Source organism: Megascapheus bottae, chromosome 19, assembly GCF_031878675.1.
Source record: "Megascapheus bottae isolate mThoBot1 chromosome 19, mThoBot2.hap1, whole genome shotgun sequence".
In the NCBI taxonomy this organism is placed as follows: Eukaryota; Metazoa; Chordata; class Mammalia; order Rodentia; family Geomyidae; genus Megascapheus; species Megascapheus bottae.
The window spans coordinates 11475230-11496726 of NC_143527.1; the positions used below are offsets into that span (position 1 = coordinate 11475230).

The 21497-nt window shown below is 41.0% G+C and overlaps 2 protein-coding genes across 3 annotated transcripts in view; one reads left to right on the forward strand and one right to left on the reverse strand.

Annotated features, from left to right (window-relative positions):
* Malt1 (MALT1 paracaspase) overlaps window positions 1–17403 on the reverse strand; it is a 51708-nt gene extending 34305 nt beyond the window's left edge. For both annotated transcript variants that reach the window (XM_090353025.1, XM_090353024.1), the window contains exons 1-4: window positions 17166–17403; window positions 12506–12672; window positions 4477–4598; window positions 440–599 (exon numbers count right to left, since the gene is read on the reverse strand). In XM_090353025.1, coding sequence (XP_090209151.1) covers window positions 440–599; window positions 4477–4598; window positions 12506–12672; window positions 17166–17392 — 676 coding nt within the window. In that variant the 5' untranslated portion in view covers window positions 17393–17403. The remainder of the gene's footprint in view (window positions 1–439; window positions 600–4476; window positions 4599–12505; window positions 12673–17165) is intronic.
* A 2934-nt stretch (window positions 17404–20337) lies between these two features.
* The window catches only part of Alpk2 (alpha kinase 2), a 111961-nt gene continuing 110801 nt past the window's right edge, over window positions 20338–21497 (forward strand). The window contains exon 1 of the mRNA XM_090353026.1: window positions 20338–20419. The gene's annotated coding sequence lies outside the window, so the exon portion shown is untranslated. The remainder of the gene's footprint in view (window positions 20420–21497) is intronic.

Below are 21497 nucleotides of genomic sequence, written 5' to 3' on the forward strand. Positions count from 1 at the left end.
TGGCACCTGGCTTAGTTTTTATAATCTTTAAAAACACATCCCCTAAAAGGTGTTCCATAAAATTGCAGCATTCCCAGAAATATGAAGAGATCAAAGGGTGATATGGACATTAAAAACTTGGAAATTCTGGGTAATCAAAGTATAAAGAAATGGAAGTTATGGGGGGAAACGATAATTGAGTTATAGATGCCATGCACAAAAGCACCAGGCCAAGAAAGCTGGAAAGTTTGAAAATCTCAGCAGCAAGGACCAAACTGAGAAGTTTCGATATCATCTGTTCTGAAAGCACATGAGAAAGACAATCAAACCACATGGGATCATATCTTAATGCCTAATGACGCTATTGGGTCAAATACTATATATATATATATATATATTTATTTATACATACACACATATAAAATCTTTGACACTATCCATCAAGCAATAGATAACTTACCCCGGAAACTTTCTGTTACTTCTGTGACATCACAAACATCGAGCTGTGACCACTGGCTAAATTCAAAGGTGAAATTATTATTAACTCGACACACATAAAAGCCTGCATCTTTCACATGTACTGCATTAAAAATAAGTTCTGGTGAATTTCCATATGGAATCTGTGAAAGAATCAATTAGAACATATTAAGTGAATGATTCCATCAAAGCACATCTTATAAAACAGCGCAAAAAGTGATTTCACTATGGAGCTTAGAAAGCATGCATTTTTTTCTTCCAATTTTAAAATGTTTGTTACTTACAAAATGAACAATATCATTTTAAGAACTGAAGTACTAGAAATCCATATAGCTTTAACAAACCCACGTAAGCAGAACAGCTGCACAGACTGCATTTAGCCCTGCCTGACAACCCTACCATATATACCACTAAGTCTGCTTTCTTATCAGATGACTAAGACTAATGCATGTTTTCTTCTCTCATCTCTTTAATCCAATCCTACTTATCTCAGATATTGTCTAGAGATAGAAATCATATCCTTTTCCTGCTATGGAATCACAAGCTCACAGAAGCCTATAGTTATAATTGCCTTTTTTTGCTTCAAGTAAGATGAAGATGTGTCTTCCCAATAGAGACTACTCTGACTAAAGGTCTATGAGGACCAGTTCAGACCCCTATAGCTGGTGTGAAGATTCTATTAAATGGAAGACATACAGGGTTCAACAGATGCAGAAAGAAGCCTATGCCAAGCTTCCTTTATGACACAAAGAAGGTACTTCGAAGAAATAAGGCCGCCATTAATTTCCTCTTGGGGAAGCTTTTACTCCCAGATTAAGAAAATAAATCCCTTCTGCAGAGAATTTTTACAGCCATGAAGAAGAAAAACTTTCTGATCCTGACACCTGAATGAATAAACATCACAAACTGTCTTCTTCTCCCCTTTGAAGAAATCTGTTTGGTCTTGGCCACAAAGCTCCCCATCCCCTTCTTACTGTCAGATGTATAAACCTTTGAGAATCACGTACTAATTTATGTCTTTGAAAGGTTCCTATATGGATACCAGCACAGTTCTTTTTCCTGTCAATCCATCTCATCTGTTATTTATACATTTCCAGCACTAAACCAAACAGTGAAGAGGTTTTTCCTCCCCAGTAATCTCATCCTCTGTGATCTTACTCCTGCAATTTTCTCTGCTTTGACATCTCTCTCTCTCTTTTTACGATGCCATTGTCAAAAGCATATTCTTCTGCCCTTTCTGTTCCAAGCACTGAAAAAGCTGGCCACCATTTGTTCCTAAAATACTCCTCTCTTTTTTCCCCTTAGTATCCTCACTGGCCATTTCTTTACTTCCCTTCACCACATATCTCTCAATGATGTCTCCCTGGATTAGCCTAGCTATTTATTTATTTATTTATTTATTTTTTGCCAGTCCTGGGCTTGAGCTCAGGGCCTGAGCACTGTCCTTGGACTTTCTCAAGGCTAGAGCTCTACCACTTGAGCCTCAGCACCACTTCCGGCTTTTTTCTATGTATGTGGTGCCGAGGAATTGAACCCGGATCTTCGTGCATACTAGGCAAGCACTATACCACTAGGCCAAATTCACGGCCCAAGCCTAGCTATTTCTAAAACACATACTGAGATATGTCCTGGGGTCCACCTCCACTGCTGCATGTGAGTCCACACTACAGTTACCTCTAAGTTAAGCACAGACATTCGATATTTGATCTTCTTATGGTTCTTTGCTTCCTTCGAGCTGCAAGCTTGTGTGTTGAAAACGTAAGTCCTACCACCACTTTACTTCTTTTGCTTAAACCTCTAGTGACTTCTCACTTCCTATTGACACTCTGCTTATTTTAACAGCCTAGCTCTTTAACTCATTTGAAACAATGCCTTTGTTAACCACTTATTTCTGGCCTGGGGTTCAAGTTCTGTGAGGATAAGGACTTGGTGTATCAATTATCACATTTTAGAAAGAGGCCTGGTATAAAATAGTGGTTAATAAGTACTTGTTAAATCAGATGTATGAAGGGTAGTCTGATAAAATTTAGGTTGCTAGTGTCTTAAAATCCATTCCAACTTTTCAAATACAACACATACTCCAAATCCACTATATGCCTACCTATGACATCCTGATGCACTTTACAATTGATATATTTAATGCAGCATGTTTCTTCTATTACCTTCTCTTTAAAAGGCATTTATTAAAATAAAAGCAACCTTGCGATAGAGAAAATATGGTAAAAATCACTAGCTACTATTGCTCAAGAAGGCTGGACACAATTAATTCTCACAACACATGATAGAAATTTAAATGGCCAGTAACAGGGATCCAAAACAGAGTTATGAGCACCAAAGTCTACATATAATCTCTTTGCTACTTGCCACAGTTGCTCTACCTTAACTGTATTAAGGGACAGAAATAAAAAATTTGCATAAACCACAAATTTCTGCTATAAGATTACCTTACTTAACAAAAAAGAGATAATGATCTCAGAATGGCTCTCATTTGGTTTCAGAGTATCAGGTTTGGAAGAAAGGTGAATTACTATTGGATAGGGAAGGGGGGAAAACAAGATGATGGGCGGGAGTGGGGTGAGGGAAATGGGGACCAAGACATGAGAAAGGGTATCAATGCTTGCAAAGTAATGTACCTTCTATCTGGTGAATATAATGGAACCCTTCTATTAATTACAATAAAAATACATGGGAAAAAAAGAAAGGTGAATTACTAATAGGTTAAAAAGAATATGGAATTTTAAGATATAAAGTACAAAGGAAGGGGTAAGGGATGAAGTACAAGAAAAAAGTCCGTAAAAGTGGAGCATACATTGGGTAGCTAGTAGACTAAGAACTCTCTAGTATAAAAGCAACTTAAAGAATTTGAATATGGCTAGGCATGGGGGCCCATGCCTACAATCCTAGCACTTGGGAGACAGAAACAGAAAAATGTAAGTGTTCAGCTTGAGCTACATAGTAAAACACTGTCAAAAAGACCATGGGCAGGGGAATGTAGATATCATGTGCAATGGCCTGTATTCAATCTCAAAGATGAGGGAGGGAGGGAGCAGAAGGAAAAGGAATGTATTTCAATTTCTGATATAAATTTAGTAGTTCGTCTGGTGGTGAAGTCATCTAATCCTTCCCCAACTACAAACAAAATGCCTACTTTGTGATCTTAGTTTTACTTAAGAATGGCCTTCGCTGGGTGCTGGTGGTGTATGCCAGTAATCCTAGGTACTCAGGAGGCTGAGATGTATGGATCACATTCAAAGCCAGTTCAGGAAAGTCCATGAGACTTTTTTTTATTGTTGTTGTTGATCATGGGGCTTGAACTCTGGGCCTGAGTACTGTCTGAGAGCTTCTGTGCACAAGGCTAGTACTCTACCACTTTGAGCCACAGCTCCACTTTACTGTTTTCTGGTGGTTAGGTAGAGATGCTTTTTCTGCCCCGGTTGATTGACTTTGAATCATGATCCTCAAATCTCAGCCTCCTGTGTAGCTAGGATTACAGGCCTGAGCCACCAGCACCTAGCTCCCATGAGACTCTTACCTCCAATAAACTTACTAAAAAGTTGGAAGTGGAATTGTAGCTCAGGTGGTAGAGGGCCAGCTTGGAGCAAAAGAAGCTCAGGGACAGAACTTAGGCCTGAGCTCAAGCTCCAGGACAGGAGCAAAAAAAAAAACAAAAAAGAAGCATGGCTTATATATTTTGATATAATTCAGTTCATGCAGTTCTTGAAATAACAATGCACAGCTTTCGGTGTAGCACTGAATGTCTTGTAGTTCAGAATTTTTGATGGAGCATAGTCTGTTGTGAGGAACTTGGGGAGTGACATCAGAATAGAGTGGAGCTCGTGAGTGTGAGCACTTCTCCTCTCCTGTTTTACTGTGAGAAAATGATGGCATGACTACAGGTTTTTTTCTTTTTTTTGACCACACTTTTTAATCAAATTCATAAAATCACATTCAGGACAATAACATTGATTATTTTTCTGCTTCTCTCTTCTTACAAGGTGATAAAGAGACATTAAAAATTACCTCTTTATTCATTTTGAACCACTGATATTGTACGAAAGGATGTCCAGTTGCCCGGCAACACAGTTTCACAAACTGTCCAGCCAAGACTGCCTTTGATTCGGGGTTTACAGTGATCTTTAATCCTTAAAAAAGAAAGAAAAAGGTAAATAAATGAAGTGTTTTCTCTATATATCTGAAAACAAAACCAGAAATATTTTGGAAATTACTTGCATATATGTTTGTCGTACATCCCCCATTCACATCCCCTTTCCCATCGGTTTCAGGAAATAGCCTACCTGCAGAAGTGTTCTCTGATCTACTCTTCCTCCTTGCAATTAGGAGGGAAAGTTAAATGCTATGTATTTTTTTTTTTCAATTCACAGAATCTTTTTCTAGGCAGAAGTCCTCATGCAGTTCTCAGTGCCAGCTCACATCCCAAGGTGGTAAATGCTCATGTGCCTGGTGCTTCCGGTAAATAGATGCTCTATTAGTAATGTAAGTATTATGTCTAAATGTCTGTTAGGGGCTTAATATGTTCCCTCAAATTCATGGTTAGAAGCTCAGTGTTGCAAGGTGGAACCCAGGACAAGGAGGTGTTTAGGACCCAGAGTCTCCATCCTCACAAATGGATTAATGCCACTGTAAAAAGGCTTGTTCAGGAGGGTTGTTGTTTCTCTGTTCTTGTGTTATATGCAGACACAAAGTCTGTCCCTTCTTGCCCTGTCATTTGTGCCTGGTGAGGAGGCTGCAAGGTCTCGCAGGATATCAGAGCTTCATCTTGGGACTTCTCAGCCTTTAGAATTAGGAGAAATAAACTGTGGCTCTTAAATAAAAAATGTTAAACAATGCCATGACATTACTTAAAATAAAAAATGTCATGAAATGACAGCATTATGACTTACATTTGAAACAAAAACTATTTTGGAAGCAGAAAAGTACAGATACAAGATATAAATGGTACCTAACAAACAAATATTTTCATCTGAGGAATGATTATAAGCATCAACACTCAAAAACTTTTTTTTTGTCAGTCCTGGGACTGGAACTCAGGGCATAGTCACTGTCTTTGGGCTTTCTCAAGGCTAACGCTCTACCACTTGAGCCACAGCACCACTGAAAAATCCCAGTGTCAATCACAGATCACAGGTCCCTACCCTCTCTCCCCGTGATCTCTTTCTCAAATAAGACTTGGGATGTATGCTGTCATGTCATGAGGACTCAAAGGCAGCTTTGCAAAGACACCCAAGTACGAAAAGAAACTTGGGCCTTCTACCAACAGCCAGTGCAGTATGTGTTTGTGGGTCTCTTGACAACAGCTGTGTAAATGATCTGAGAAGAGGATTTTCCAACCTCAAACCATCAGCTGACTGAAACCGTGGCCGGCTGTTAGCCACCTTGTGAGAGCCAGTAACCTAGCTAGCATCCTTGGAGCTCCTGCTATAATAAATGGCTGTTATCTCAGCACAGTCGTTTGTGTCATCCAGCTACTTTGGAGGTACTAGGTCTGTGGATGAGTAGTATAGCAGCTGCGTAGTAGCTCTGTGTTAACACCTGAGTACCAACAAAAATTATATAGAGAAAGCAATCTTAATATATCAAAGATACTAAATTTTCTATTAAAAAAAGTGTACCAGGGCTGGGAATGTGCTTAGTGGTAGAGTGCTTGCCCAGCATGCATGAAGCCCTGCAGAAAAAGCTGGAACTGGCACAGTGGCTCAAGTGGTAGAGTGCTAGCCTTGAGCAAAAGAAGCTCAGGGGCAGTGCCTACGCCCTGAATTCAAGCCCCAGAATTGGGAAAAAAAAAGTATTTAAAAGAAAAATACATATCAAAAAGATCACAGAAATCTATGCTAAAAGTGAATAAAAAAAGCAAATAAATATTTATTGTGCACTTAGCACATCTAAGGATCTGGAGAAACTCTATAAAATCTTTGGTACTTATAATACAACCCCTCAAAAAAGAACATATCTCTTGATAAGGGAGAGGGCTCATGCTCACTAATCCTATATGGAAACAAAGGAAGGCACAATGGAATAAGTTCATTTTTTTCCCCTGAATTCTATAATACATGGTGGTAGAAACTTAGAAAACAAAGCCATCAAATTTTCAGCCTTGGTATTGTATTGTATCCATATTTTCTGTTTATACTTGTTCTTTTCATTGTTGTACATTTTCCTTTCTTCATCACACTTAAACTTGGATAACCAAAATGTGAATTATTATCTGGAAGCAAGAAAAGAAGTGGCTAGGACATAACAACACTTCAGAGGTGATTGTGTTTACAATAATATTGTAGCACTGAAGACTGGGAAACCTGGAAAAGCTTAATGGACAGGACTTACAGATCAGCCGTAATGTAGAATAAGAAAGGAGAAGGAGCTATTCATAGGCCAATGATAGTACTGGTTGATTGTCTCCAACATGAGGAACCATGCAAGGACTGGAAAGAAGAGTCAGTGTTGTGTCAGGAGGGACTGGGGGTTGAATCAAGAGCCTGGTGCATGCTAGAAAAGCACTTCGCTTGAGGTAGGCCTCTAGCTCTTTTTCTGATGTGTATGTGTGATCATTTGTGGGGTTCGAATTTTGGGTCTGTGTGCTGTTCCTGGGCTTTGTTGCACAAGGCTAGTGCTCTACCACTTTGAGCTACACTGCCATCTCTGGTTTTCTAGTGATTAATTGGAGATAAGAGTCTCACAGACCTTCCTGCTGGGGCTGGCTTTGAGCTGCAATCCTCTGATCTCAGCCTCCTGAGTAGCAGGATTATAAGCCTGAGCCACCAGTGCCCAACTTGTTTTTGTTTGTAATTAAATGTTTTATTGTTATTATAAAGGTGAAGTTCAGAGCAGTTGCTGTTTCATAAATCGGTAATGAGTACACTTATTTTAGGACCTTTCCTTCACCCAGTTTTTTTTTTAACCTCCCATCCTTACCCATAAATTGTATAGTTCATTTTTTACACAGTTTCTATTGGGTATCACTGTTGCATTTGTTCACCCTTGGTCTCTCCCCCTTGCTTATCCTCAAAAGATGGATGAACAAACAAGGCAAAAAAGGAAAGGAAAAAAATCCCTATTGTTTCCATTTCCTAGAGTATACTTCAATAAATATTACTTAATATGACCAGGGGCACAGAGGCACTACACTTTTGTGTTAATCTACTGAGTATTTTCCTTTGGCCTCACTGTGGGTGAATGTTTACCATCCTGTATAACATATCATGTTCTGATGTATTTTGGATCTAGCTTCTGCATATGAGAGAAAACATGCTTCATTTGTCCCCCTGAATTTGGCCTACTTTACTTAACATGATTTGTTCTAGTTCTATCCATTTCTCCGCAAATAACATTTTTTTTTTTTTGGCCAGTGCTGGGTCTTGAACTCAGGGCAGGGGCACTGTCCTTGGGCTTTCTCAACTGGCTCTACCAGTTGAGGCATAGCACCAATTCTGTTTTTTTTTCTGTGTATGTGGTACTGAGGAATCAAACCTGGGTCTTCATGCATGCTAAGGCAAGCATTCTACTACCACTAGGCCAAACTCCCAGCCCTGCAAATGACACTAATATTATTCTAATGGCTGTGTAAAATTCTATTATGTATCAGTACCATGATTTTTTTTGAACTACTCATCTACAGTAGGGCATCTGCGCTGTTACTACAACTTGACTATTGTGAACAGTACAGCAATAAACATGGATGTGCAACTGTCTTCACAGTATCCTGGCTTGTGATGTTCTGGGTTGATGCCTAGGAATGGTATAGCTAGGTAGTAGGGAAGGTCTACGTTTATTCTGTGGAACCTGTAGACCATATGTCCAGAGTGTTGTACTACTTTACATTCCCACCAATAGGGTTCCTTCCCCACCCCCCATTTCCACCAGCATTTGTTGTTCAAATTCACAATGTTAGCCCACCTAACTGGGATCATTTTTCTTTGATTTTAAGAGAGGGTTTTGTTGCTACTTTTGCCTGGCCTAGCCTGGAACTCACGATCTTTTTGCCCAAGTAGCTGGGATTATAATAAACTAAGTGATTTTTACATTTTAGATTTCAAATCACCATTTACAAATAATTCCTATAACCAACAACTTCAGTAGGTATTAGTCTATATCTGTCTTTATATCTCTATATATCACTTACTGTGTCGAACATCGAAAACAGAAAGGCAAAATGTGATTTGGAAATTGCCCCTGGTGACTAGTAAAGAAAAGAAGTTGCGGTGCTTCCCATTTTAATCACACATTTTTCTTCTTTCTACCTAGTGTTGTATGACTGGGAACCACAGCCAATCACTAAGCACTCTTATGAGGTGTTCACTATTGAGAATGTTAAGCAAAGATAAGGAAAGACTCTGGCACAGTAATATAGGTATACAAATGAAAGTTCCATTTTAAATGGTGAATGCACAACTTCCTGGCAAACAAGCAGATTTTCAGATAAGATCTACAAAGAATCAAGAGAGATAACGTGATTTCCTGTAAGCCTTGGAGAATGTGACTATGTATGCTGGAATTAAGGATTATGCTTCTTTACATGCACACACACAAATACTGATATTAAGCAATAAAACAAAACTTACAATCTGAAATTTACAATCACAAGAAAGGTAAATTATAACATTTCTTGATCTGACAAAAGGATTCATCACAGTTTTCTTATAAGTTCTTCTTGCTCATAATTCATTTAAATATTAATATAGTTTATAGACACTTTTCCAGAACAAATCTACTAAATATATTAAAGTGTCTCTACTTCCATCTACAATGTTTCCTCTCAGTTGCTCTGAAATTTTCTGAGCTCTCACTGAAAAGAACTTATTCCTCTTTCTTCAACTCCCTCCCTAATTACACAACTAATGTTATGTCCGCTGGGTTCCTCTTCCAAGTCAATTCACATAGCATCTACTGTGGCTAACTCTACTCTCCCACATCACGTTCTTTCCTCCTACACTGCCCCTCCAACGCTGCCCAAGACTGAACACTCCTCACCCAGCAACACATTCTCTCAGCCCTCACTTCCCCACTCCTTTCTATCTTGACTTCTTCCTTACCCTTATTCCCATCTCTCTCTTCTTTGTATTATCTTTTTGGCAATTACTGCCAATTTCCTGACATCTATGAAACAAGAAAAGTCCCTTCTAGACAAGATATAGTGTCTTACTAAGTATTTCACTTGGTTAGAAGGAAAAAATTAAAGCCCATTGATCAAAAAGGCAATGAAAGTAAGAATCAGTAAGTTTGCAAACAATTTAGAAATTTTCTAGTATTATGAAAATGACACTGAGTTCAGGTTATGGTCAGTGGCCCTAGTTTTTAATTCTACTTTTGTGAGTAACAAATTATTGCTTTGGTCAAATGACAATTTTTAGAAATCTCATTTTCTACATAAATATTTGCTGGTAAAATTTAAATGTTTGCATTTCCCACAAGTACGAAGATAAAATGTCAAGTGAAGGTTTGAAGAATGCTGAAGAATAATATTCAAAGCTGAGAACCAGTGGCTTGTACCTGTAATCCTAGCCATTTAGGAGGTTGAATCTGAAGATCATGGTTCCAGGCCAGCCTGAGCAGAAAAGTCTATGAGATTCTTATCTCCATTAAACTACCAAAAGGAGCTGGAAGTGGAGTTGTGGCTCAACTAGAGAACTAGCCTCCAACAGAAGCAGCTCAGGGACAGCGCCTATGGACAGGCCCTGAGTTTAAGCCCCAGTAGCAGCATACACACCAAAAAAGGAATAAAATTCAATAGTCTGTAACTTTCTTACATTAAAACGAACAAAAAAATAGATATGGAAGGGGCCCAGAGCATGGCCTAGTGGTAGAGTGCTTGCCTAGAATGCATGAAGCTCTGGGTTCAATTCCTCAGTATCACATACACAGGAAAAGCCAGAAATGGTGCTGTGGCTCAAATGGTAGAGTGCTAGCCTTCAGGAAGGATGGTGTTCAGGCCCTGAATCCAAGCCTCAGGACTAGCAAAAAAAAAAATATGGAAGGTTGGGTACCTGTGGTACATGCTTGTAATCCTAGCTACTCAAGAGGCTGATATCTAGAGGATCCCAGTTTGATGTTAGCTTGGACAAGAAAGTTCATTAGACTCTATTTTCAAAATAACCACAAAAAGCAAGCTAGAGGCAAGACTCAGTCTGGCAGTAGAGTACCAGACTAGCAAGGATGAGAACCTGTGTTTAGTACTACCTCCCACAAATTATGTGAAAACATAAGAACAAGTATGCTACCCTGGGTCCAATTTTTAAAAAGCTACTATGAAATTTTAAAAAAAGTCAAAAAATGCCACTGAAAGCATATGACCTTGTTTTAGCCATCTAACAGGTCCCTTGGTGAAGCATCTTTTATGTAAAGAATTATATGTCTATTTCTTGTAACTAAAAAGAACTAGTATTTATAAATCATGGAAATGGGAGCAGAAAGAAATGATTCATCCTGATGAAACCCATAAAAATGAAAATTATCTTTCATGTACCCTATTTTCTACCTCTGCTTTGAAAGTTCCTTAAGAAACTATTCTGTGATTTATATAACTACTTAAAATCAAGCCTATAAATCTTTATTCAAAATGATTTTGAAGATTCAAGAGCCAAAAACATCTTGAATTGTACATTTAAATTTATTTACATTTATGAAGAAGATAGATGTCAGTTCTGGATGCATGCCTGGACCATATAATGAATTTGATCTCATAAAAACCAGTAAGTAATAAATATTTTAAAATTCCAGTATTGCTTTGGAAGCTTAAATAATAAAGGTCTAAACATTTCCCAAAACTATTCAAAATAATTTTAGTACATTCATTTAACTTCTGATTCTGAGATTATGAAAAGAATAAGAATAGGAAAACAACTTAGTAGTGCTGGAAAATGGATACAGATATCAGTAACACATAAAAATCAGAAGCAATTGTTCTAACACAACTCAGGTAAGACTAACTCAGGTAAGACTGGCAAACCCAGCAAGAAAGAAAAGAAGCCAGGTACAGTGCTGTATGCCTGTAATTCAAACACTCAAGATGACTGAAGCCACCCTGGGATATACAGCAAGAAGGGAGTAAGAGCGAGATGGAAGAAAAGGGAAGGGAAAAGGGAGGGATAGAAGATGGGGAGAGAGGGAGGGAGAGCACCAATGTGTACACATGTGTGTGTGTGTGTGTGTGTGTGTGTGTGTGTGCAAGAAAAGTGAAACCTCAGTCCGACTGACTCCTTTCGAAAAGGTTTTAGGTCCAGAGCTAAGAAATCATAAATTTCAGCCCTCACCTTAGAGTTTATGGTAGTGACCACTAAATCTGGCTCCTAGATTAATGCCCTAAGTATTTCTCTGCTATCAAAGCACATGCTATCTGCGCATGGTGGTACATGCCTATAATCCCAGCACCTGGGAGTAAAGGAAAGAGTGTCAGGAGTTCAAGCCCAGCTCACACAGTGAGACTCTATCTCAAAAAACAGAACCTCCCAAAAAACAAAACACCACCACTACCACCAACACAAAAGCAACTGTAACGAAAATAAATACATAAAAATAGCTTGTGCTTTGAGCTTAGCCCAGAATAAAAGTTCACAAGACCATTACCTTGGCATGCACCTATTATCCAAGCTGTAATACCAAGTTAGCCTGGGCAAAAAGCTAAGCCCTAGCTCAAGAACAATTAGAGCAGAAAGAGCTGGAAGTCTGGCTCAAGTAGAGCTTAAGTATGCCCCTGTCTAGCAAGGCAAAGCCCTGGGTTGAAACTCTAATACTGCCCAAATCAGTCAATAATCACACTAAGAAAAACTTCATAGAATATATCTCAAAGTTACGTCTTGCTGGTATTCCACAGGAGCTAAATGGAATATAGAAAAGTAAATGAAGTTCCTCCTCTAGTTAGAATAAAAGCTAGTTTCTCATTTGGACCTGAAAATCTTGTTCTATGAAGAGACTGACATAATTTTAGACAGAACTCACCTTACTAATCTACTGCTAAGCAAATCTCTCTTTATAGGACAGCAAAAAATCATCAGACTTTCAGCAAAAAAAAAAAAAAAGAACTTAAATTCTCACCTACCTGGGGGATTGAGAAGCTGAAGAACTTCGGTGTGTTCCATAGCCTGCAGGAAGTCGCTCAGTTCCGCGACTGTACATCCTTTTTCACCCATTAATTTTAGTAAGCACAGGCTTGGGCTTCCCTCAGGCTCTAGTACCTTAAGAGAACACTGCTCCAGGTCCAGACAACTGAAAATGACAGATGTAATTCAAGTCAGCAACATACTTAGAATGATAAGACTGCTAGGTTAGTTGCTTCACTGTAGGTTTCATAGAGAAAAATCCACAGGTTGGCAGAGTGATGTGAAGCTATTTACATCGTGAATGCTAGTGCGCCTTCCTCCTTCTCCTCCATCATCTTCCTCTTTACTTACTTCTCCCATTCAAGCTCCCAAGGGGAGCGATGCCTTGAAACTGGATGTGGGAAAAATTTGGTCTTGGTACTGATCAAGAATTAGGCCTTTAGTTTGAAAATAAGGAAGAGAAGGACTAAAACATCTCTCTACTCTTGAAAATGGTAAAGAAAAGATGACCAAAAGTGAAGGCACTAGAATGCTAGATTCTGCTGCCTCTGAAAGGAATATGCCCTCATACCATTTAGAGTCAATACATCTTAAATAATGGCACAGGAGCATATGTATGTATGTATGTATGTATGTATGTATATATATATATATATATATTTGTGTGTGTGTATGCTAGTGAAAAAGTAAGTTTCTCAAAAATGACAATAGAAGGTGCCAGGCTTGTAATCGTAGCTATGCAGGAGGCTAAGACCTGAAGATGCTAGTTTGAAGCTAGCCCAAGTATGGAAATTCCATGAGACTCTTATCTTCAATTAGCTACCAAAAAGCTGGAAATGGAGCTATGGCTCAAGTAGTAAAGTGCTAGCCTTAAGCTCAGGGCCCAGGCCCTAAGTTCAAGCCCCTGACCAGTACAAAAAAAAAACAAAACTAGAAAAAGTCAATGTTACAGAAAAAAAAATGCTCACATCAAGATCACATATTAGAAATAATTTTAAGATTTCAATTTTTTCAAATGATTAACAAAGTTTACAAATAAAAAGGGCCATCTTCAGAATATATCTTCTAATGCCTAAGTTTACTAGGATTTAATACACAAAATTAAGTCATCTCATCAAATGCAAACAAGTGATAACTGATGTTTACTTGATGCAGAGAAATGAAAAATCAATTTTATTGTTCAAAGAACAAAGATCAAATTGAAATAGACGATTTTTCTTCCAAGAGGCATATAGGAGGGTAAGATATTGCATCTTCCTTTCATCTTATTGATTTTCTGGAAGGTACAGCCTTTCAACTAAGGTGATATATACATACTTAGCTTTTATCTTTCTTTTTTTAGTTACATTCCTGTAAGAGTGTGCTTTGAAGTGGCTTTTGAAAATTCTAATTTGGAATTGAAAAAACTCGCTTTATTACTGAAGCAAAAGGACTATTGCTTTAAAAACGTATTTTTACTTATACCTTTAGAAATACATAATCAAATGAAACATATATGCCTTTTGGGCACAAACCACAGGACTGCTTTTAGGTTTTGTTTCTCCTCTTGAGTACACTCTCTGTAATCTTTATTCATTGATTTAGTTCATTTGTTAATTATCTAAATTGTATATTTCACCTCACAGGTATTTAAGGATCCAGCAGTGGACAAAATTCTTCTAAAGTTTTCATTTTAGGGGACAGACAGATATAACGCACACCTGTCCAAGTGTTTTGAAGAAAACTAAAAGAAATCAGAGGACAGGTAAGGCCCAATAGATACACAGGGCAACTAGAGGTACTATAATCAAGAGGAGCTGGTAAACATTTACCTGTACTCTGGAGTTCAAAGAAGAGATAACTTAAAAATGTCTGTAAAGCCAGAAGACTGAAGCATAAAACCAGGAAGAGATGAAGAGATACAAAGACTAAGCCTTAAGGCACTCCAAAACTCAGAGACAGAGAAGATGGAGATAAGGACAGAACATTCTGTTACAGACTTAAAAAATCATTATTGTGAATGGATATAGAGAGGGGTTACAGTTATGTAAGTCAGGCAATGAGTACATTTCTTTTGGGGCAATGTCATTTCTTCCCTCACTCTTTCCCTGTGTCTCCCTCCTGTCCCCACCTACAAAGTGCATAGTTCATTTTCAACATAGGACAGAGTGCTACATTTGTTCATCTTTTCAGTTTTTTAGTATGTATTCTCATCCCTACTTTCAGCTGCTAGAGGATAAGATTTCTGCTGCTAAAAACAACACCTCCTATGCAGCAGACATGAAATTATGGGCTTTGCCAGGGAGGGGGGGTTTCTCTTCCATAGTCCCATTTCTAAGCACCTTGCTTACAGAACTCAGGCATTTTATAGTACCAGAAAGCTCTGACATCCTTGGAGCTTAAATAACTTAGACATCACGAAAATTATACAGATTGGGCAAGGCAGAGAAAATCTGTGCTTATCTAAACTGACAGCAGTGGTGTCTAACAGTAAATTAGTTTGGAATGGAATCTAGAGTTATATGTAGGGCGTTCCCATGATTAGCGATTCTAGCAAACTAACCGCATGAAAGGATTCATTTTGAATCAGCAATAACCATCTGAATAATGTATCCCCAGTGGACAGTGGGGATAGTTCCTACCTAGTTTGAGGAAATATATAAAGAGTTTTATGGGGCTGGGCTGGGAGTTTGGCCTAGTGGTGGAGTGCTTGCCTAGCACGCACAAAGACCCAGGTTCGATTCCTCGGTACCACATACATAGAGAAAAAAGAGCCAGAAGTGGTGCTGTGGCTCAAGTGGTAGGGCTCTAGCCTTGAGAAAGCAAAAGGACAGTGCTCAGGCCCTGAGCTCAAACCCAAGACTGGCCAAAAAGCAAACAAACAAAACCCCAACAAACAAACAAACAACCCCCCCAAAAAAGAGTTTTAGGAGGAAAAAGTAATGAGAAAAAAAAGAAACTGAAGACGCAAACATGCAGAATTTGGACCATGAGCTTGAATATTAAACAGTGACTGTAGGAAAGCATCTTACATTCCCCAGAGTCGGTTATCCACTTGGACTAGAACCTTCAACTACAATTCCTATATCTGATAAGAGAAAAAAAAAACATATTTATGATCTTTTACGGTCACTGATATCATTCTCCCAACAGTATAAAATCACTTTGTAAAACATTTTTTTTTTCCCTTACATTCTAGTTCACTCTTCCGCTTTGGTTGTCAGAAAGTTCTCAGCTTATTTAATTCCTCTGATCTCATTAGGTATGAGGCAGATAATATTCCCAATGTGAAACTTGATCCTGGTAGATTGGTAAAACTCTCCTCTATCTTGCAAAACCTACCTCCCCACTGATCAGCTTCCACAGACGAAGCTTTTGGTGCCTACAACATCTGGACCAATACTTTCCCTCCTCCCTATACTACTATGCTTCTTCCTGGAAGAGTCTTATAGACACCTTCACCAAATAGCAATGCTTATTACCAGAGAGCACAGAGCCTTTCCCTAACTACAATGCTGGTCATCTGTCCTCAAAGACAAATCCTTGTTACTATGATTAAGTCTAGAAATCTAAGAATTTATAGGCTTCTGCATTTTGTTTGCATACTCAAAACCTAAATATATTCTCCTAATATTTAGTTTGTATTCTGTCTGCTTGGAAGACTTCACTAGTTTACCGTGCGTGTGTGTGTGTGTGTGTGTGTGTGTGTGTGTGTGTGTGCATGTGTGTACGTGGGTGCAGGTCCTGGAGCTAGAACTCTGGGCCTTAGGCTCTGTCTCTGAGCTTTTGTGCGCAAGGCTAGTGCTCTACCACTTGACCCACAGTTCTGCTTCCAACTTTCTGTGGTTAACTAGAGATAAGAGTTGCACAGACTTTCCTCCCCCGGCTGGCTTTGAACTGCAATCCTCCCATCTCAGCCTCCTGAGTAGCTAGGATTACAGGCGTGCTCCACCACTGCCCGACTTAATTCATTCTTTCAGAGGTGTAATTTGTGGAAATTTGTGACCTGTGAGACTACACCAGACTAGATACAGGATACATACAGAAGAATCCAGCCCTACGATTAAGCCAAAACATAAGACTAGGTTTGGTGGCACAGGTCTGCAGTCCCAGCACTGGGAAGGCGGAGGCTGATGGGTCGGTCAGGACTCGCAGCAGAACCCACAACATAAAGAACGTTTCAAATCGTAAACTAATGACATTTTCCTAATTATTTCTGCAAAAACAACAACAATCTGTTACTGTGTAGGAATGGTGGTATCATCCACAGAAAAGTTCTGTCCTTTTCTTCTCTCGTATGGAAAAGTGTTTCATGTCAAGAAGAGAACTTGGTAACTTGCTCTGACGGTCAGAGTCCGCCTTTCCCCCTTGCCTTCTCCCTGTGAGGTGTCGATCCCCCTGGCTCTGAGGGAGGGCTGGCACTTTACGCCCTGGTGTCTACCTCGACTCCCTGCCCTCCAGGGGTGGAGGGTTTGCGGGCCGTTTCGGCCCCTTCCCTCCCACCTGAGGGGGCCCAGCTGGCATCCCCCGCCCGCCCTCCCGGGTCTCGACCGGGCTCGGATTCTCCCAGCAGGGGGTCGACACTCTCCGGGCCCGGTGCCCCCCTGCCTCCGTGCCCCAGCTCTGTGTCGCGCGCCCGGCTCGGGGTCCCGTCCCACCCGCGCCCCGGGCCGGGCTCACCTGAGCCGGAGTCGCCCCCGATTCCCCGCCAGCTCGGCCAGTCGCCTCCATCCCCGGCCCTCGGGTGCACGGTCCAAGCTCTCGCTGAGCCTCCGCAGCAGGGGCTCCCGCAGACGGTTGAGGGTCGCGCCCGCGGGACAGGCGGGCGGCGGCCCCGAGACCGCGGCCGGGGGCTGCTGTGAAGCCGGGGGCGACGAGGCCTGCAGCGGCTCCCCCCACAGAGACATGGCTCGCGCGGGCGACCCTGCCTCCCGCGCGGGGCCGGCACTCGCAGACACCTTCCGCTCGCCCCTGCCGAGCTCCGAGCTGCAGTGGCGGAAGGAAAACTCGGCGGACCTCACGGGAGGAAGCTCCGCTCCGTGCCGGTGAGACAGGTTTACCCGAGGAGGCCGCCACCGCCCCGCCGAGGGGCGGGGCCTTGGGGGGTGTGGCCTAGGCGAGGGCGTGGCTAACAGGGAGGGGTGTCGGAGGCGCGGCCTGGAGGCGGGGTCTCCACACGCGCATGCGTGCGGCGGTGCCTTCCTCCACCTCCCCGCCTCCCCCTCCACCCGGCGTGGCGCGCGCTTCAAACCCTGTGGGGCAGGAAGAGACGGGTGGTTCCTCTGCTGGAGGAAGCGGTGGAGCAACGACGCCCGGGTGGGGCGTCGGGGCTTCCCGGGGTCGTGGGAGGAGGCTGGGCTCACGCGGATCAGGGGAGCCCGCAGCTCCCGGCTGCACCAGGCCAAGCCACCCGCTCCCTCCTATCTCTTGACAGAGCGCAGGCCTAGCAGGCCCAGGGCCCTGGGTTCCTTCCCAGCCCTGAAACAAGCCGCGTAACGTTCATGTGTGGTGACTAATGAATCTTGGAAATGATTGTTTTTTAGGCAGGAACCATCTGGTTTCCTCCAGGTTAAACTGCTACCCACAGTCTCCATACTGACCACAGAGAGGATGCAGTTCCCCATTCCAGAAGGAGCCCATTTAAGAGAAGCAAAGCAGTAGAGACACGCTTCAGTCCTCACTTACATCCAAGGCCATTAATTCCAAGGAAAACCCGAGGTACTTTGGGGACAAACGCAAGCTGCTGGCGTGGCTGGCCAGGTAGTCCTGAGTCTTTCTGGGTTAAGTTCAGAATGCAGTCTGATGGCTCACAGCACAAACTGTGGATCCAGAAAGTGCTTCTGGGTACGGTTGTTATAACCTTGAGTAAGTTACAGAACTACTGAAATGTAGTTTGTATAGAGTTGTAGCCAGAGTGAAAGGCTTTGATGTACGTCAGAACAATTAGTGACAGGCACACGGTGAGCAATAAACACTAGCTCTCTCCCTTATCAATACAAATGCTTGTTTCATACTTGGCTGAACTTGGACAGCCTTTCCCAATCAGATTTAGTCTGTTACCCATGTGTGCCAAGTATGGAAATTAAGTCATTGTTGGATTCTTTTATTTATTTATTTGCCAGTCCTGGGCTTGAGCTCAGGTCCTGAGCACTGTCCTTGGACTTTCTCAAGGCTAGAGCTCTACCACTTGAGCCTCAGCACCACTTCCGGCTTGTTTCTATGTATGTGGTACCAAGGAATCGAACCCGGGCCTTTGTGCATGCTAGGTAAGCACTTTAACCACTAGGCTAAACTCCCAGCCCCTTTGTTGGATTCTTATTTATAATCAACAGGCCTTAAAAAAAAAAAATCTCCTAAGCCTACCTGATTCCATGTGTTGTTTACATCACTTATTTGAGAATAAGTTAAAAGGAAGATCTGCGTTATTTACTTTGAGACTATCCTTACTAGTTTCATCTGATACTTTCTTGATGTAGCTTAGCTGGCCACTGAATTGATGATTAACTACCTTCTTTCCACTCTTACTTCTCGGGGTGAGTGCCTACCTTCTTTCAACCTACCCCAACCCTATTTTCTACCTAGCTATTTTATAACCTCATTCATTCTCCCCCACCACCCTCATCTTATACCCTGGACTGACATTACATGTTGTGATTGGTCTAGTTCATCTGTCAATCAAATGTTAATATATCTATGATGTGATTTTCAGTTCTGTTCTAGGGCATGCTAGCATAGTAGAAAAAAAAACATGACCTTTAAAATTAGCCCTGAATATGAACCTTGATGTTGCTACATATTAATGGTATCACCTTGAGTAAGTTATTTAATTTCTCTGAGCATCTATTTCTGTTCCAGTAAAAAGGTAGAAGACAAAGCTGGGTAGTGGTGGCTCATCTCTATAGTCCTGGATACCTGGAGGCTGAGAATGTGTGGGTTGTGATTTGAGGCCACCTTAGACAGAAAAGTCTTGGAGACTCCATTTTAATCAGGGGCTGGCTTGATGAAAGGCTTAGGTGTGTGCCTGGACCTGAAGTGAGACCCTGTTCTAAAAACTACCCAGTAAGTGCTTGTTTCATACTTGGAATATGGCTCATGCAGTAGAGCACCCACCTAGCAAGCACAAGATCCCCTGCATTCAAAACCCAGTACCACTAAAAAGAAAAAAAAAAGTAGCTAACGGTATAATGTATGAAAGCAGGTGAATGTTCAGTCACTCATTGCTTGACAGTCAGAGAATACATTATTAGATGATTTTTTTGGTTGTTCATGGGGTTTGAATTCTGAGCCTGGGCACTGTGACTGAGCTCTTTAGCTCAAGGCTAGCACCCTACCACTTTGAGCCCCATCACCGCTTCCAGTTTTCTGGTTGTAAACTGGAGATAAGAGTCTCATGGACTTTCATGCCTGGGCTGGCTTTGAACCATGATTCTCAGATCTCAGCTTCCTAAATAGCTAAGATTACAGCTGTGAGCTACTGGCGCCTGGCTGATTTTGTTCTTTATATGAACATGAAAGTGTACTTACACAAAGTGAGATGGCTGTGAAATTACTAGGTGATAAGAATATTATGGAAACACATTTGTATAGATGTCTGTCATTGACCAATGAATATGTAATATGTGAGTAACATAGCACTCTGAATAGTGCTACATTCGTTTCTGAGAACAAAATAAAGAAGCTTCCTTTCTATCTCAACAATCATTTTTTTACAAAAAAAAATGGAGAAAAATTGAAAGTAGAGACCTGGCTTTAAATATTCCTTCAAGTTCATGCATGTATGTGGATAATATCCTTAGGAGTTTTTTTCTCCTTACTTGAAAGTGATCAAGATCTTTTTGAATCCAGATAATCTGCAGGAAATTGGTGGTTTCAGTCTTCAAAACCCTGCTGATGTCATCCTCAAAACACTCACAGATGTGGAAACTGACTCATAGGTTTGTTCTTATCTTTTACACAACTTGATTGTAGATGCCAAATAAAAATGCCAGACTGATACAATTCATAGACAAACAAGTTTGAAAAGACCTGGTCCAGGAATTTACCTGCAGACAGTCCTTGGATCTGTAAACATTGACAGGAAAGGAAAAAAGTCATGTGACAAAAGGCTTGCATTGTCCTGTATTCCACACAGACAGCTCTGGGCTACTCAGGCCATCCTGCCACACAAGACCACTCATATTCACATCACAGCAGCTATTCTTGCTGACATTTCCTAAATGATTAGGGGACTTTTTAAAATTTGAATTTCAACCCTGGGGTGGTCACTAAATATCCTACTACTCATCCAGACCTCAGTACTTGATATTGACCATGGCAAAGACTACTTATTTAAATTTATCTACCTAATTAATAACAGATGTTCATTGGGTATCTTGCCTACTTTGTGCCAAACTCAGTACCAGGTCACTACTAGAGGATGTTTTTGTTTGTTTTGTTTAGATGATACTAAGGTTTGAACTCAAGGCCTTGAACATGCTAGACAAGCACTGTACCTCTTCAGCCATACCCCCCTCCTCAGCCCTTTTCTGTTATAGTTATTTTTCAGATAGGCTCTCAACATTTTTTCCCCAGACAAACCTGGACCATGATCTTCCTATGTATGTCTCCTGTGTTGTCAGGATTACAAGTCTATGTTCCCACATGCAGCTTGTTGATTGAGATTGGACTCCTGATAACTTTTTGTTTTCTTCTGGCTGGTCTTGTGAACTGGTAACCCTCCTAATCTCTGCCTCCTAAATTGCTGAGATTACAGGCATCCACCACTATGTCTGGCCCTAAAGAATAATTTTTTGTTGTTGTTGCCAGTCCTGGGCTTGAGCTCAGGGCCTGAGCACTGTCCTTGGACTTTCTCAAGGCTACAGCTCTACCACTTGAGCCTCAGCACCACTTCCGGCTTTTTTTTCTATATATGTGGTACCAAGGAATCGAACCCGGGCCTTTGTACATGCTAGGCAAGCACTTTAACCACTAGGCCAAACTCCCAGCCCAAGAATAATTTTTTTTTAATGAAAG